We start from the raw sequence: 19148 nt of genomic DNA on the forward strand, positions 1-19148 counted from the left end.
CATTATAAAAAATAAATTTGATTTATTACATTTAAATGACAGTTGGTAAATTTAAAGCAGTTGGTTTTTGCTAGTGAAATTTGTTGACTCGAGTTTTAATTTAGAACATGGTATTGGTAAGGTCTAACAGTGTAGAGATCCCAATTACGCCGGCACGCCGATGTAACGTGACCGACTGAAAGGGAACGTCTCGGTTACGAGGAGAGAACAGGACACGTTACGTCCCGTCGCCACGGTTCCTGACCATCGCTGTATGGCTGTCACAAATCTCGGCTCCTCAGCGAGAAAAAACAAAGGTGCGTGCATCCTCTTCCGTATTTATACCTGCGCTGCGGGGTGGGGCGGCGAGATGCAAGCTCGCAAGCCAATGTTCATTGGCTCGTTCTGTCGACACTCGAAGATGATAGGGCTCCCTGAAGTGATCCCAATTACGTCGGCATGTCGACGTAACGTCTCTCGGGAGGGTTAACCGAGACTTTTTACTGAGTATCATTAGCAATCATGAGTATCATTAGTATAAGCTTTTACTCTCTACTTGACTCCAATCACACTGAGACATTTAAAATGATACCAAACATGAAAGGGAAAAAACAATAGATTCACAAAATACAACATATGTGGTATATAGACATTCTCAGTGAACTTTTAGTGACTTAAATCAGGGGGAAAAGAAGAGAGAGCAAGGCGATGTCCTGTGCTCTTTCCAGAAGATAACTTGTGGAACGTGAATTAATTTGCCATTTATTTGAGTGAATCCAGATATGAAGCATGCACATCATGAGTAAAGTGTCTCAGGGGAACAAAAGGCTGCTTTATTAAGAACATGCATAAGTGCACTTTCATATCCTGATGCAGAGATTCTACGAAAATCTAAATATATATTATGAAATATCCCTCTCGTCACAGCTCCTGAAGAACCTCACACAAAGAATACAATAATACCAGGATATTACACAGCAAAAACTCCAGTGTTAAATTAACACTCCTGGGAGTGTATATGAGTCCGCACTCAAGAGTGTAAAGTGTTAAAATATGAGTGTTAAATGAATACTCAAGATTGTTAAAGTTAATGAGATAATTAAGTTATTAATTGAGTGATGATTGAGCATTAGTGATGAACACCTGATGTTAACAAGCAGAATCACTGAAGGAGAAAATCTCAAATTGTAAGCCACCATTATGGAGATCAGTGTTTGCTTTAGTTGGGCTCTTGACCCTTATATTATTAACTTTAGATTTTGGTTGACTGCGTTTTCTGATTGATAACAGTCAGATGAACAAAGAGAAAAGTGATCTGATGGTGTTGGTCATGTTTTGACTATCATATTGTGATCTGAAATAAACAAAACTTATTTAAATAGTTTGGTGTAACTTGTTAATAAAGCAGCTCTCTGATACTAAAGCGTATGATTTTCAGTATTTTTAATATAATCCAAAATATTTAATAAACATTGTTATCAAGAGACTTTTAAATACTTTGTTTAGAAACACAGACATCAATAATCAGCCTGTGAATCTCAACAATGGTGACAATAATAAAGCATGTTGCAGTGGCTGCCAATAATCAACTCATTAATGGCTCCCATCATGCATTGCGGAATGAACAAATTATATGAAGTAATTTCATTTTCCTAATTGCACTGTAAAAAATGCGCTGTAAAATAACAGTAATTTACTGGCAGCTGGGGGTGTGGTGTCAGCGCTGGCGGCGGCAGCAGGAGGAGCAGCAGCAGCATTTGAGGCAGCGGCAGCAGGAGGAGCAGCAGCAGCATTTGAGGCAGCGGCAGCAGGAGCCGCAGCAGCATTTGAGGCAGCGGCAGCAGGAGGAGCAGCTGCAGCAGGAGGAGCAGCTGCAGCAGGAAGAGCAGCTGCAGCAGGAGGAGCAGGTGCAGCAGCTGCAGCAGTTGGGGCAGCAAGAGGAACAGCCACAGCAGTTGAGGCAGCAGGAGGAGCAGCTACAGAAGTTGGGGCAGCAAGAGGAACAGCCACAGCAGTTGAGGCAGCAGGAGGAGCAGCTACAGAAGTTGGAGCAGGAGGAGGGGCTGGGGCAGCCGTTGGCGCCGGAGGAGGGGCTGGGGCAGACGTTGGCGCCGGAGGAGGGGCTGCTGCAGCAGTTGGGACTGGAGGAGGAGCAGTTGCGGCAGCATGGGGAGCAGCTGCAACAGTTGAGGCAGCATGAGGAGCAGCTGCAGCAGTTGAGGCAGCAAGAGGAGCAGCTGCAGCAGTTGAGGCAGCAGGAGGAGCAGCTGCAGCAGTTGAGGCAGCAGGAGGAGCAGCTGCAGCAGTTGAGGCAGCAGGAGGAGCATTTGCAGCAGCAGGAGCAGCAGCAGGTCCTGCGATTCTGCGAGGTTTTCTTGGAGCTGCTGCTCTTGCGGGAGCCGTTGGAGGAGGAGTCACTGGATGGAAATATGCAGAAGAATCAGATTCAGTGTATGACACAATGCAAAAGTTGCTAAAGTTAATTATGAGAATGCATATTCTGTAGACTTGTGACATGAATAAAGTCAATCTGATTAGAAATAAGTGAAGCTGGTAATGCTGTTTGTGGAGTTGTTTAATCCTCCTCTGCTGAGATATTCAGAGATGTAATGTCTTCTTTTCTCTTCATTTGATTACATAAGGGTGTGGCTGAAGTCAGTTGTAGTTCTGGTGTTTCTCTTTCCTTCAGTGATTCTGCTTGTTAACAGTGGGTGTTCCTCACTAATGCTCAATCATCTCTTAATGAATCACTTAATTATCTCATTAACTTTAACACTTTTAACACTCTGTAGATTGGGACAATATGTACTCTGAGCGGTGTTGATTTAACACTGGGGATTTTGTTGTGTACCTGTAAGGTTGTAGTAATCGTGATGACCTTAATTAGCTTTTTTAGTTGTGTTTGATTAGGGTTGGAACCAGCGCCGGCGCGTCCATATAGGCGAACTAGGCAATTGCCTAGAGCGGCACTTTTGTAAGGGCGGCAAAATATGTGCCAAACGGGAATGAACAATTCCTAAAATAGCTATATGATAGGCGATGAAGGTCCGCCGTGCGCGCTTCTGAAAGGTATTATGCTTTATTTACTCTTTGGTCGTTGTTTAAGATGCTGAACCTGCTGATGATATAATGTGCTTGCGGACATTTCATTTGTTTGTGTGTTACGCACATAAGAAAGTGGTGTAAAGAGATTTGCAAAAGTAATTTGAGGAGCTGAAATGTGATTATTTTGGAAAAGTGCTGTCATGACTGCTTAAAGAAAAATGCCAGCTGGCATTGCCTCCTGCATAAACGTTAATATTGTTGACATTTTGGGCACACTCGCGTTGCGCACTATTTGCGTTATATGTAGGCCTATGGCTTATTGGTCTTTGTGTGTTGTTGCTGGTTTTGCGTTATATGTATGGCATAGGCTATTGGTCTTTGTTGTTGCTGGTTTTGCGTTATATGTATGGCATATTGGTCATTGTGGGTTGTTGCTGGTATACGCGTTGTAAATAGAGGGGGGGAAAAATTGTTTTTTGCCTAGAGCAGCAGAAGTGCACTCCCTGGTTGGAGCTAAACTATGTAGGAAAGTGGATCTCATGGTCCAGAGTTGAGGACAGGTGGAGTACACTAACTAAATTAATCGCTAGATGGCGCAATAAACAGATATGTCACAACAAGGAGCATGGATTTGCTGTGTTTCTGAGAAAACGTTGAGTCATCTTCATATATCAGCAGGGTTACGGAAATTTGACAAATACTAATAACATGGCACTCATTAAAGTGATTTTGTTGCACTAAAGTGATTTTGTTGCACTAAAGTGACCACAAACATTGCCTATCTCTGTAACTTCAATAACTTTCCCAGACAGGAACACAGTGAGTCCACACGAGCCAGATGTGAGCCAGATGTGAGCCAGATGTGAGCCAGATCTGAGCAGACACTAGGTCTGCTGTCTGGGTTTGTTAATCGGGGTTTATAGAATAATGTTAAAAAGACAAGGGTCAAGAGACCAACAAAAGCTAACTCTGATCACCATGACGGTGATTTCAAACAAAACACTTTCATTAAAACATCAACATCTAAACCTTTTTTACTTCTAAATAAGACCTGCTGTAGACGTCTGACAGAAATAAAGTTAATCTGGTTAGTAATAAGTGAAGCTTGTAATGCTGTTTGTGGAGTTATTTAATCCTCCTCTCCTGAGATCTTCAGATATTTAATGTCTTCTTTTATCTTCAGTTGATTTCATCTATGGCTATGTCTGGAATTCAGTTGTAGTTCTTGTGTTTCTCTGTCATTCAGTGATTCTGCTTGTTTCAGCAAAATCCCCAGTGTTAAATTCTTCTTCTTCTTCTTCTTCTCTTATTTAATGACGGATTGCAAACAACTTTTAGGTGCATACCGCCACCTACTGTACTAGGGTGTGTATCATCATGTCATTTTACAATTATTTAAATTCTACTCCACAACCTTGTGTCTTTAAAAAATGTAAATAGTGCCTCCCTGGTGATTCTTATCTCCTCTCCCTCTCCTTCTGATCACAGGATCCCTACCAGATTCCACTCCCGCCCTGCCTCCTGGACCTTATCTTTAAACGTCTTTCCACTTCATTCAATGTATAGTACAATATTACATGTTCAACATTTTCTTAAACCCCACAGTTTTCGCAGTTTCCACTATTCCTTTTCCCCATTAAAAAAATTGTGCCATTCAGCCCTGTGTGATCCACCCTGAGTCTTGTCATTACAATTTCCTCTCTCCTTTCCATGTAATTATTTATAGTGACACATTTTTGTATTTTCTAATATCTTCTTCCTTTCCTGTCTTCCTCCCACCATTTCTGCCATATTTCAAGTCCTTTCTTCTTAACCACCGCTTTTCCTTCGCCTTTTCCTAGTGCCAGTGTTATATTATCACTGCTCAGTGGTTATATAATCCACACTCAGAGTGTTAGTATGCTTCCTAGGACTAGATGTTAAAATCCCTTGATAATCAGCAAGCGCTGTTGTTGGAGGTGTCCTCTTGGGTGGGGTTGGATTGGGGGATGATCGCCTGGTGCCTCCAATACGACACATCATTAGTTGTGCACCCCGGGTTCATTGGGTGTTTTGGCCTTTTACCACAATACACCCTCACCCGAGGCTGGCCCACCACAGGCTGATCAGACCTGAGTGTGTGTCACACCGGAGGCTCCATCCCAGCTAACAGACTTTTGTTATAAGAACGTTCTCCAAACGTTCAGTGTTGGTTCCGGGAATGTGAAAATGTCCAGTTTTCTTGACGTTAAAGGAACGTGTTTTAAAAGGTACACAGAAAAAACTCCAGTGTTAAATGGACTTTGGACTCCATGGATTGGAGTTTATTTGGCTCCAGCCTCAAGAGTGTAAAGTGTTAAAATATGAGTGTTAAATTAACACTGAAGAGTATTAAAGTTAATGAGATAATCAAGTGATTAATTGAGTGATGAATGAAAATTATTGAAGACACCTGATGTTAACAAGCAGAATCACCAAAAGGAGAAAATATAATTGTTAAGTCACCATAATGGAGATCAGTGTTTGCTTTAGGTGGGCTCTTGACCCTTAAACTACTAACTTTAAATTTAGTTTGGCTGCTGTATGAGTTACGACAGCTGGATAAAAAAAGAGATGATGTGATCAGGTGATGTTGGATGGAAAATTTTCATAATTTGACCTGAGTCACTAAACCTATAGTTACATTGTTGATTAAAGCAGCCTTTAATTCTACAAAATATGGTTTTCACTTTTCAGCTTGTCTGTACAATAAAAAATAATTATAACTAATAGATGTTCTGATAATAAAAAAAAAACAGACTTTGAACCAGTTATTTGTTTAAACACACTTGACATCAATAATCAGCATATGAATCTCAACAATGGTGACAATAATAAAGAATGTGCATTCTGGGTACCACCAATCAAAACTCATCCATTGGCTCCCATCATGCATTGCTGTATGAATAAATTATGATCTGAATTGTCTTAGTAATTTCCATTTCCTAATTGAATATTATTTTGGTCACCATTGTTGAGATACATACACTGATTATTGATGTCTGTGTGAGCCTAAGAGAAAGATTTTTTATTTTATTTATCAGAATATTTTTTATAACAAATCTTTTGGATAAATGTATATCGTCAATGGATCTTATGATGTAGATTCACTGTGATGCTATAATCAATAATAATATCTAAATCAGAGATTAGGCTCTAAATGAGGTCAAATGATTATTATGTTAAGACACGACCACCATCACTTGATCACCTTTTTTTGTCCATCTGTCTGTTATAACTCAGTTACAACAGCATAACAAAATCTAAAGTTTAGCATGTAAGGGTCAACTGGCCAACTAAAGTAAACACTGATCTCCATAATGGTGACTTTCAATTCGATTGATTTTCTCCTTCAGTGATTCTGCTTGTTAACATCAGGTGTCTTCAATAATCCTCAATCATCACTCAATTAATCACATAATTATCTCATTAGGTGTTCAAGCACGAAGTGCTGAAAACCTATTGTAATTGTACCGATTTTTATTAGGTGTTCAAGCACGAAGTGCTGAAAACCTATTGTAATTGTACTGATTTTTATTATTATTATTATTCTCCTGTAAAACGCATCGTGCAGCCCAAACCGTAAGTGCTGGAGACTTGAAACTTTGCCATATGGTAGTACAAAAATCGAGGAGAGGTTATCAAATTATGAGCCAGATTGGCCCATAGGTGGCGCTATAGCAACCAATTGCGCGAAACTGGTCATAACTCCTAGACCGTATGTCGCAGACTCAAGTGTCTTATATCATTGGAAAGCTGGTCACCTGGAGAACAAAACGTATATCTCCGATTTAATTTCCGTCATGATAGATTTTCCGCCATTTTGAATTTTGTCAAAAACCTACTTTTGCAAACTAGTCCCTGGTTTTTTGCCCGATCGGAACCAAACCAGTTCAGAAATGTTCTCTGGAGTCTGTTGATCAAGAATCATCGAAAAAAAGTTGAATTTTCAAATCGGGGTCGCTAGGGGGCGCTAAATGAACTTTGTGGGAGGAGCCTATTTTACTAAAATGCCTATAAATCGAGAAGTAAATGTGATTTCTTCACCAAACTTGGTACACATGTGTAAGAGGTCAATTTGAGGTCACGGTAAAAAAAACGAGTCGATTGGCCACATGGTGGCGCTATAACATAAAAAAAACATATAAACATCTGACCGTTTGTCCGATTGACTTGAAATTTGGTATGCAGTGTCTTGGCCCAAGGCCCCATGTATGTCTAGAAGGATATTGGTGTATCTAAAAAAAAAATGGCCGCCATTGGCCAATGAAGTGTAAGCACCTATTAGACAAGGTTAACGGAGGCCAATCGGAACGAAACTCGTCGGGCATGTTCAACTCGTGGCCAAAGAGGTCTGTAAGAGTTTTGAAAGAAATCGGCCACTAGTTGGCGCTAACGAGTTTTACGGCTCTGTAATCACGTGGTGTTTCAAATATCGTCAGAATATGCATATCATTTGATAGATCTCCTCATGGTGAACATATTTGCCTCTAGAACTAATGCTGTCAATCGAATTGTTCAATAATTATACGCAATTATGTTAAAAACCTACTTTTGCGAACTAGTCCCTGGTTTTTTGCCCGATCGGAACTAGACCAGTCTAGAACAATTCTCTGGACTCTTTAGATCAATAATTATTTAAAAAAAGTTGAACTTTTGCATTTTTCGCATGGTAAAATAGGCTAATTTAGAAAAGGGGCGTGTCAAAATACACTAAAAAGCCTATAAATCCTAAATAAAAACTCAGAACTGCACAAAAATTGATCAGCATATATGTCTTAACATTATTAACAAGCATGCAAAATTTTATGGAGATCGGACAATAGGTGGCGCTATAACTGTTAAAAAGCTTTTAAACCATATATGTCCTATGGTAAATTGCCTGTATTGGCTGTAAATGGTGTTTTTCCATCTATGATGTCAGTGGTTAAATGCTTGCTAAATAAATCTTAATGTCTTTTAACGTTAATGTGCTTAAAGGCCCTAAAGGCGTTAAAAGCTTGAACACCGACAAATGCTGCTTGCAGCTTTAATTATTATTATTATTATTATTCTCCTGTAAAACGCATCGTGCAGCCCAAACCGTAAGTGCTAGAGACTTGAAACTTTGCCACAAGGTAGTACAAAAATCGAGGAGAGGTTATCAAATTATGAGCCCAATTGGCCTATAGGTGGCGCTATAGCAATCAATTGCGCGAAACTGCTCATAACTCCTAGACCGTATGTCGTAGACTCAAGTGTCTTATATCATTGGAAAGCTGACCACCTGACGTAAAAAATGTATATCTCCGATTTCATTTCCGGTATGCAAATTTTTCCGCCATTTTGAATTTTGTCAAAAATCTACTTTTGCAAACTAGTCCCTGGTTTTTTGCCCGATCGGAACCAAACCAGTGCAGAAATGTTCTCTGGAGTCTGAAGATTAATAATAATCGAAAAAAAGTTGAATTTTCAAATCGGGCTCGCTAGGGAGCGCAAAATGAACGTTGTGGGAGGAGCCTATTTGACTAAAATGCCTATAACTCGAGAAGTAAATGAGATAGCTTCACCAAACTTGGTACACATGTGTAGGAGGTCAATCTGAGGTCACGATAAAAAAAACGCGTCGATTGGCCACATGGTGGCGCTATAACACAGAAAAAACATATAAACACCTGACCGTTTGTCCGATTGACTTAAAATTTGGTATGCAGTGTCTTGGCCCAAGGCCCCATGTATGTGTAAAAAGGATATTGGCGTATCTCAAAAAACATGGCCGCCATTGGCCAATTAAGTTGAATCACCTATTAGACAAGGTTAACGGAGGCCAATCAGAACGAAACTCAGTGGGCGTGTTCAACTCATGGCCCCAGAGGTCTGTAAGAGTTTTGAAAGAAATCGGACACTAGTTGGCGCTAACGAGTTTTAAGGCTCTGCAATCACGTGGTGTTACAAATATCGTCACAATATGCATATCATTTGATAGATCTCCTCATGCTGAACAACTTTGCCTCTAGAACCATTGCTGTCAATCAAACCGTTTATTAAATATTCACGAATATGTTAAAAACCTACTTTTGCGAACTAGTCCCTGGTTTTTCGCCCAATCAGAACCAAACAAGTCTAGGACAATTCTCTGGACTCTCTAGATCAATAATTATTGAAAAAAAGTTGAACTTTTGCATTTGGGTGGCTGTAACAGGGTCATTTTAAAAAATGGGTGTGGCAAATTACACTCAAAAGCCTATAAATCCTAAACAAAAACTCAAAACTTCACAGAAATTGGTAGGCATATGTGTCATAACATGCTGAAGAAGCACGCCGAGTTTCATGGAGATCGGACCATATGTGGCGCTATAACTGTTAAAAAGCTTTGAAAACCATGTATTCCCTATGGTGACTTGCCTGTATTGGCTGTAAATGGTATTTTCCATCTCTGTAATCACGTGGTGTTAAAAACATCCACATAATATGCATATATTTTGATAGATCTCCTCATACTGAACAACTTTGCCTCAAGAACCACTACTGTCAATAAAATTGTTCATTAAATTTGCTATTATGTTAAAAAGCTACTTTTGCAAACTAGTCATATTGACATAAGTGGTTTAATACTGCCCCCTTCTGGTCACTTGGTCATACTACTCACTAATATTGTTCTATAATTCATATTTAGACTTTATAAAATCACTATTTTAACATTTACAATCACATTTTGACAAAATTCATCTATTGGAGTATTACTATTGACAATTGTATCACACTGAGAAATGTGAATTGTTAAAGTGAAACGGCCCAGCCAACACAGCCATGTGGGGCCCACATGGGTTTGACCTGGGCTATCTATCTGGGACCCAGACAGTTTTGTCCTCGGTTTCCATGGTGGCCCCACATGGGTTTGCCCAGATGAATTGAACACTGCTCAGTGTGCACACTACAGGCTGTTAAATGTAACACTGATCAGTGTTGGAGTTAATGAGATAATTCATTGATTAAATAATGATTGAGCATTATTGATGAACACCTGCTGTTAACAAGCAGAACCACTGAAGGAAAGAGAAACACAACTACTTCCAGCCACAGCCTTAGATGAAATCAACTGAAGATAAAATACACTAAATCCCTCAAGATCTGATTAAACAACTCCACAAAGAGCATTACCAGCTTCACTTATTACTAACCAGGTTGACTTAATTTCTGTCAGACGTCTACAGAAGGTTAAGATGATGATGATTTATTGAAAATAATAGGTTGGTTTGATGCTACCATTATGGTGATCAGCGTTTGCTTTAGTTGGGCTCTGACTTATTAGCATTAGTTTTTCTCTGCTCAGTTGTATCTGATTGTTATGTTGAGAACAGCAAGAGAAAAAGCAATCAGATGCTATAAGCTGACTGATGATACAAATATAATGGTGTTTTAAGAATCATTTGATGTTCTGATAAAAATATACTGAAATTCTTGCTGTAGAATCACAACTAGAAAACAAACAAAAAAAACATATCACCCATAAAAAACTCAGAATTTTAGTGAGTTAAACACTGTAAAAATGAAAACATAGATTTTATTTATATCTAATTAATAAAAATGAGGCAACAGATTACAAGCAATATTATTAATTAAATTTAACAAATTAGAATTGAGTAATAATTCATCAAATTAAATCCTTAAATGTTAACCATTTAAAATGAGTAAAAATTAAAAAATATATGTTATTGCCAACATTGAAGACACCTGATGTTAACAAGCAGAATCACTGAAGGAGAAAACCATAATTAAAGTCACCATTATGGAGATGAGTGTGTGTTTTAGTTGGGCTCTTCACCCTTAAATTGTTAACTTTAGTTATAACAGCCAGAAGAACAAATAGAAACGTTGAACTAATAAAAAATATATGTGTTTTTATTTTAGGCGCACACAGACATCAATATTTAGTGTATGAATCTCAGCAATGGTGATAACCTCTGATCATAAGCTCATTATCTATTCATGCAGCAATGCATGATGGGAGCCATGAATGAGTTTTGATTGGTGCAACCCAGAATGCACTGCAACATGCTTTATAAATGTCACCATTGTTGAGATTCACAGGCTGATTCATGATATCTGTGTTTTTTTTGTTTTTTTACAAGATAAACTTTTTAGAAATTATTTGGATTACCTTGTAAAAGTTAAAAATATTACAATAGTACAGTGGTAGTACAATGCCCGTACTTCTATAGTTAATAAAGTTAACTTAACTCATAAACTGGACTCCAATTGAGTTCAGTGATTCAGGTCAAATGATTGTGAAATAATGATTATGTTAAAACACAACCAACACCATCAGATCACCGTTTGTTCATCTGGCTGTTATAACTCATGTACAGCAGCCAAAAAAAACTTAAAGTTAATAATTTAAGGGTGAAGAGCCCAACTAAAACACACATTCCTCTCCATAATGGTGACTTTAATTATGGTTTTCTCCTTCAGTGATTCTGCTTGTTAACATCAGGTGTCTTCAATGTTGGCAATAACATATATTTTGTAAATTTTACTCATTTTAAATGGTTAACATTTAAGGAATTAACTTGATTAATTATTACTCAATTCTAATTTGTTAAATTAAGTAATAATATTACTTGTAATTTGTTACCGCATTTTAATTTATTATATATAAATCTATAATTTATTTTTTACAGTGCATGATGATTAGACTTTAATCTTCAATCAGCTTATAGCATCTGAATGCATTTTCTCTTACTGTTCTTAACATGACAATCAGATACAACTGAGCAGAGTAAAACTAATGTTAAAAAGTCAAGATCCCAACTAAAGCAAACGCTGTTCACCATAATGGTGGCATCAAACCAAACTATTATTTTCAATAAATCATCAACATCTTAACCTCTGTTAAATCTCAATAAGAACTTATTTAGACGTCTACCAGAAATAAAGTCAACCTGGTTAGTAATAAGTGAAGCTGGTAATGCTGTTTGTGGAGTTGTTTAATCAGATCCTGAGAGATTTAGTGTATTTTATCTTCAGTTGATTTCATCTAAGGCTGTGGCTGGAAGTAGTTCTTGTGTTTCTCTTTCTTTCAGTGATTCTGCTTGTTAACAGCAGGTGTTCATCACTAATGCTCAATCATTATTCAATCACTTAATTACCTCATTAACACCAACACTGATCAGTGTTACATTTAACAGCCTGTAGTGTGCACACTGAGCAGTGTTCAATTCATCTGGGCAAACCCATGTGGGGCCACCATGGAAACCGAGGACAAAACTGTCTGGGTCCCAGTTAGATAGCCCAGGTCAAACCCATGTGGGCCCCACATGGCTGTGTTGGCTGGGGGAGGCCGCCATTTAGGCCACGCCCCCCGCAGTACAAATTCACTCATAACTCGAAAACGGAAAGTCGTTGCGCGCTCAAATTTTGATGGTAAGGTCCACTCCAGGCTCTTAATCGAAATCTATTGTCGCGGAGCTCAGGAACGCCCCCCCGCGAATGTCGAATTCGCGAGACCTCCAAATTTGAACGGCTGTAACTCCCGAACCAGACCACCCCGATCCTTGTGGAATAGCTTGTTGGAAAGGGCCCGTCCTCACCTAGCATCGATTCGATTTTGGTGCGATTTAGCCCGGGCATTCCCGAGATATAAGCCAAAAAAGGATTGCATTTGAACGGGAATAACTCCCGGCCCCAATCACCCACCAACACCAGGATGGTCTCATTACACAGGGCCCCTCGAGCACTATCTAAGCTCCGATTTTCAGATTTTTTCGTCTTCTCGTTCCCGAAATATAAGTGAAAAACCAAATTTCCATTCATTCATTCACTTCAACTGTAAAATGGAGGCTGCAATAACACTGTTGTCCACTAGAGAGCGCAGCAGGATTATATTTGTAATCTTTTTATCAGCTTTCAGCATTGACTAACAAACAAATGCTTAAAGCTATATCTTTGTTATTATGATGGACGTGTAATGTGTGTAAGCATGCATAATGGAGTTAACATGGAAAAACGGGTTTGGTTTAGTGCAAAATACTGGTAAAAATCAAGACTTGAAAAAGTACATGTTAAAAGACTATTAATAAGTAGAATGTCCAGCAGAGGGCAGTAGAAGACCACTTATTGGCTCACTTTCATTTTACATGTATATATTTAGACACTAAAAAATCCCTTACATAACGATTAGCCTACTATTATAACACAATCATATTTTGTCAGAGTTTATCACTTCATTTGTTCTGATGCTTCACATTATTGCTAGCAACATGGTAAATCATGGTAAATAACGCTAGAAACATGGTAAATCACAGTAAATAGGGTAAATCATGCTAGAATGTGGTGTATCATGGTTAATCATCCTGTAACATGGTAAATCATCCTGTAACATGGTAAATCATCCTGTAACATGGTAAATCATCCTGTAACATGGTAAATCAAGGTAAACAAAGATAAATCATGGTAAACTATGGTAAATCATGCTAGAATCATATTAAATCAAACTAGAATGTATTCAATTGTTGTAAATCATGCTAGATCAGGGTAAATCATGGTGAATCATACTAGAACTTGGTATATCATGGAAAACTATGGTAAATCATACTGGAACATGGTAAGTCATGGTAAATCATGGTGAATCATACTAGAACATAGTAAATCATTATAAATCATCCTAGAACATGGTAAATCATGGTAAACTTTGATAAATCATGGTAAACTATGGTAAATCATGCTAAATGTATGGTAAATTGTAAATCATGGTAAATGGACTTTTCTATCTATTATGTCAGTGGTTAAAAGCTTGCTAAATACAACTTAATGTCTTAAATGCTTTAATGTGCTCAAAGGCCTTAAAGGCTTGAACACCGATAAATGCTGCTTGCAGCTTTAATTAACTTTTACACTTTTACATATTTTAACACTTTACACTCTTGAGGCTGAACCAAACAAACTCACAGGAGAGTTCATTTATAACACTGGAGTTTTTTCTGTGTACCTTTTAAAACACGTTCCTCTAACGTCAAGAAAACTGGACATTTTAACATTCCCGGAACCAACACTGAATGTTTGGAGAACGTTCTTATAACAAAAGTCTGTTAGCTGGGATGAGGTCATTTGGCAGCCCATACAGTCTCCTTCTGCTTCAACCACAGCCAGTGACTGCTTCTTTCGGCAGCGGTTGCAAGATCTTTGATGGTCTTCCACTGAGCCTGTCCTCTGATTCCAACCTCCTTTAGTAGCCTTGTGGTGGAACTAGTTACAAAGACCCTGCAGCCCACTTCCACTGGACGCACGTTTACCTTCCAGCCCCGATCCTTTGCTTCGGCAGCCAAATCTACATAAACCAACCTTTTCCTTTCAAATGCCTCAATCGATGGCTTCCTCCCACGGGACTGTCAGTTCCACTATGAAGACACGTCGACAGGATTTGGACCAAAGGACCAGGGGCCTCATTTAAAAAACTGTGCGTAGGAACCTTACTAAAAGTGTACGTACGCACAAAAGCCAAAAATGGCGTACGCAAAAAAAAAATCAGATTTATAAAACCGTGCGTACGCACACCTGCACGCAATTTTCACTTTATAAATCACAGCCTACCTGATAATTTGCGTACGCAAAAAAAAACATTTACCGCCCTTTCTCCGCCCACATTCAACCATATATAGACAATGCAAATTACCTCATTAGCCATGCATATATTAAAGGAGCAAGGAAATTTGTGTTTTTTAAACCATAATGAGTGATAGGCCTACATCCATTTAAGAATGGAAGTGAAAGAAATTAAATTTACGTACTTTCAGCATATAGTTCCTTTTATGTCTTTAAACTAAACATGCATGTATGTATCTTTAGCACCCATAATGGTGATTTAATGTTATTCTTCTGACCCAAAAATGTTCAACTGTAACTCCTCCAAGAGCTTTAACTCTACAAACTTGGGTCAGACATTCAGACTGTTCTGACTTGGTGTGTTATATCTTAACAAACTGATTTGACTTTCAGTTTTCTTAAAAATGTATATAAAAAAATCATAAAAATCCCATAGACGTACATTGCAGAGTGCTCAAATTGAGCCAAGACAAGGTTGGGCCATTAGTGTCCAAGCCAAAAACTCTAATCTAAACTCCCTGAATCCCTAGACTCAATTAAACTACCATTCTAAATCGATCTATCTATCTAACTATCTATCTTTCAAAGTAACTTATCTTTCTGTCTTACTAATCTATCTATCTATCAAACTTTAACCTACTTTACACATCAAACTACTTTAAACTTCTTCAAACTCTCTGGTCTGGCTTTCTCAAGCCAGCTTAAAGTTTGTCTCAACATTTTTTGTTGTAACTGGGACTTATGAGCAACTTGTAAATATTGAAATATGTCAAACTTAATTTTGCCATTTTGCAAAGGGTTAATTCCCTTTATCCGCAGTCAATTCCTCAACTCACCATCAGTGTCGCCAAACTGCTTTGTCTTCAAAATGTGCGTACGCATGGGTCAGAGTTTGCGTGGAGGTGCGCATATTTTCACGTCAAGTTTTTCTTTATAAATCCCACCTTTTGCGCAGGAACTGGCGTACACATGTTTTCAGCCCCGTTTTGTGCGTACGCAAGCTTTATAAATGAGGCCCCAGGTCTGGGCGCAGGTTGGTCGCTGCAATTTCAGGTGGGAAGGTGAGCCTCTGACTTAAGTCTACCGCATTTCCCAGTACCGGGCTGCGTTCAGTGAGCATGAGTCTGGCGGCGATCGATTGGTCGACCGTTTCTCCCCTTCCCTGACGAAGGATGTTGGTTGCTGAAAGGTAGTCTGGGCTTCCAGGGGCATGGCATTGACGATTACCCTCTTACTCTCCAGTGTAGCAGCCAGGCACTTCAGCACTTTCAGTGTGGCGCCAGGTGTATCTGTCTTGCATAAGGCTAGTTTTGCAGCCCACCAGGATGTGTTTTAGGGTTGCTAGGGCAAGACACTGGAGGCAGGTTGGATCCTCTCCAAACTAGAGATGTAGGTTGGTTGGAGAGGGCAGGACATCATATGTGGGTGTGATGGTAAAGCTCAGCATATTGGACTCCGTGTTCCACAGCTGGCTCCAAGTGATCTTCTTCCTCTCCACACCTTCCCACCTCATCCAGCGGCCTTGCTTGGCTTGGGACACCGCTCTGGCACACCTGTCCACTTCCTCCAGGTGACACACCTCCCTGTTGTTGCTCCCAACCCTAGGCCCCCTCTGCCTTGTTGGACTTGACCCACTATGTCCCGGTGTCTCAAAGCGGATTTTGCCTGTGCCACTGCTACCCCTGGCCTCCACTTCCTCCCTGTGGCTAAGGTGGGAGCAGCCCCTCTGACAAAGGGATCCCGGGATTCTGTGAGGGTCATTTCGAGCCTTGCTTTAGAGCATTTGTACTCCTCCACCAGGCTTGAGATTGGCAGAGAGAGGGCTCCATTGCCGTACAGGCCTATACTGCTGACGCATCTGGGTAGCCCAAGACACTTTCTCACCTGCACATTCACCAATTGCTCCAACCGATTGGCATGGGATAGGGTGACCTCATAGATGGAAATTGGCCACATGAGGCGGGGCAGCAGTCCGAACTGAAGGCACCAGAGCTTCAGCTTCCCTGGGAGAGCAGTGCTGTTGATCTACTTTAGGCCACTGATGGTATCCTGCTTCAGTTGTTCCACCTGTTCGGCGTTTTTGAGATCTGTGTTGTACCACCGACCAAGGCTTTTCATTGGCTTCTCCAGGATAGTTGGTATCGGCTCATCATTGATGTGGAACCTCTCATTTACAATCTGGCCCTTGACAATGGAGATACTGCATGATTTTCTGGGTTTAATGTCCATTCGTGCCCATCTGATGTTTCCCTGGAGTTTGTACAGCAGGCGTTTGGTGCATGCGTTAGTCGTTGTTATGGTCGTCATGTCATCCATATACGCCCTGATTGGAGGAAGCCCGCTCTTCAGACATTCCCCTCCAACCATTGAGGTGCCCGAATTATTAACTCCATTGCCATGGTGAAGGCCAGTGGGGAGATGGAGTAGCCCGCCATTATGCCTATCTCCAAGTGCTGCCAGGCGGTTGTACTAGCCCGAGTTGTAACACAGAACTGGAGGTCCTGGAAATAGGCTTTGACCAGCCTTGTGATGCTCTCTGGGACTAGGAAGAAGTTGAAGGCTGTCCAGAGCACCTCATGAGGCACTGACCCGAATGCATCTTTCTTTTCCTTATAAGTAACCCTGAAGCAGAATTAAAGTTAATGAGATAATTAAGTGAATAATTGAGCATTATTGAATACACCTGATGTTAACAAGGAGAATCACTGAAGGAGAAAAAGCACAAATTGTAAGTCACCATTATAGTGATGCGTGTTTGATTTAGTTGTGCTCTTGACCCTTATATTTTTTAACTATAGATTTACTTTGGGTACTGTAACTGAGTTGTAACAGCCAGATGAATAAAGAGAAAATGTGATCTGATGGTGTTGGTTATGCTTTTAACTTAATCATTTTTCATTTCTTAATCCTCATTTAATCGTTAATCATTAATCTGCTGAGATCTTCAGAGATTTAATGTCTTCCTTTCTCTTCAGTGGATTTCACCTAAAGCTAAGTTTCCATCCACTTGTCAATCAAATTATCTGAAATTCGGTAAAAAAACTAACGCGAATAAAGCTGGTGAAAGTGTTTCCATCCAACGGCTTTAAAGCTAATAAAAACCTGTGCGTAATGACCTCACATGCTGTTTTGCGATCAAATTGGTATATTGAATTGATTTGAGACATTTTAAGGTGTTTCCATTCATTTTCGCACTGAATCGCACAACATTTAAGCTAACATTTACGAACAAAGTTTTGCTAGACAAAATGCTATTCATTATTTATTCGGCAAATAACGTTTCCATCAGCGTTTATCGCATAAGCCGTATATCGATCAAGATAAAATCCGCACGTATTTCATTTGAGGTGATTTTCATGAAATTCAATCGAAGTTTACTGTTTCCATAAGGCATTTTTCATTCGATATCTCTTAATTCGGATAAAAACGTGTGGATGTTAACATAGCTTAAGACTGTGGCTGAAATTACTCCATATTTAATATACACAGATTTTTTTGGCTACGATAATGTCCAGTTCTGGTTAGGGCTGGGCGATATATCGCATGACATTGTTAGGCGCGTCTCATCAGTAAAGCCGGTTCCTTGATTAGTAGTAAATCGCCATCACCTGCTTTCAAATGTAGCAGCATTTACTACACCAGAGGTCCTCAACTCTGGACCACGAGATCCACTCTCCTGCAGAGTTTAGCTCCAACCCTAATCAAACACACCTGAACAAGCTAATCAAGCTCTTAATGATTAATACAACGTTACAGGTACACAACAAAATCCCCAGTGTTAAATCAACATTGCTCAGAGTACATATTGTCCCAATCTACAGAGTGTTAAAGTTAAGGAGATAAGTATATGATTAATTAAGTGATGTTTGAGCATTAGTGATGAACACCTGATGTTAACAACTGTTTTGTCACAAGTCTACTGAATTGATTGTTGAGAGTTATATTTAAGTGATCAAAAAAGTATGCTACCATTATGGTGGTCAATGTTTGCTTTAGTTGGTCTCGTGACCCATTGAATTTTCAAAGCTAACATCTTAAAGCATTTGCAATAGTGTTTCATGATAAGCACTTGAGCTTTGCTGATCAAAAAGTTCAAAACACAAATATGCTTTTATGCGTGCAAGACGTTTAAATGAAACTCAAAAAGAGATATTTGTTATAGGTCATTTCACACAAAACTATTATTTTATTTTGGTTATTGACTGACGTTCAGGTATAGTAAATGTGTAAAAAAAGGTATAATAAAACAATTGTCAGTGATAAAAATGCACATAAATATCTTCTAAAAATTTACACTTAGACATCAACACTTACCATACAATCCTCAACAGTGGTGACAATAATTATCCATACTGCAGTGCATGCTGGGATTTTTTTTCAAATTATGATACCCAGCATGCATTGCAGCATGAAAATTTTTGTTTATTGTCACCATTGTTGATATTTGTATGCTGATGTTTGCTGTATGTGAGTTTGTTAAAAACTCGGAAAATATTATATTGTACGCACTTCACAGTTTTAAAATT

The 19148-nt window shown here is 39.2% G+C and overlaps 2 protein-coding genes across 2 annotated transcripts in view; both read right to left on the reverse strand.

Annotated features, from left to right (window-relative positions):
• Positions 1-19148, reverse strand: part of LOC307000642 (uncharacterized protein) — a 395066-nt gene that overhangs the window by 271590 nt on the left and 104328 nt on the right. The window lies entirely within an intron of this gene.
• Positions 1697-19148, reverse strand: part of LOC307002802 (uncharacterized protein) — a gene marked incomplete at its 3' end in the record, with an annotated part of 35339 nt that continues 17887 nt past the window's right edge. Inside the window, exon 9 of the mRNA XM_079620730.1 lies at positions 1697-2396. Within this exon, the coding sequence (XP_079476856.1) occupies positions 1697-2396 (700 nt within the window). The remainder of the gene's footprint in view (positions 2397-19148) is intronic.

Source organism: Phoxinus phoxinus (genome assembly GCF_949152265.1).
Source record: "Phoxinus phoxinus genome assembly, chromosome: 1".
Classification (NCBI taxonomy): domain Eukaryota; kingdom Metazoa; phylum Chordata; class Actinopteri; order Cypriniformes; family Leuciscidae; genus Phoxinus; species Phoxinus phoxinus.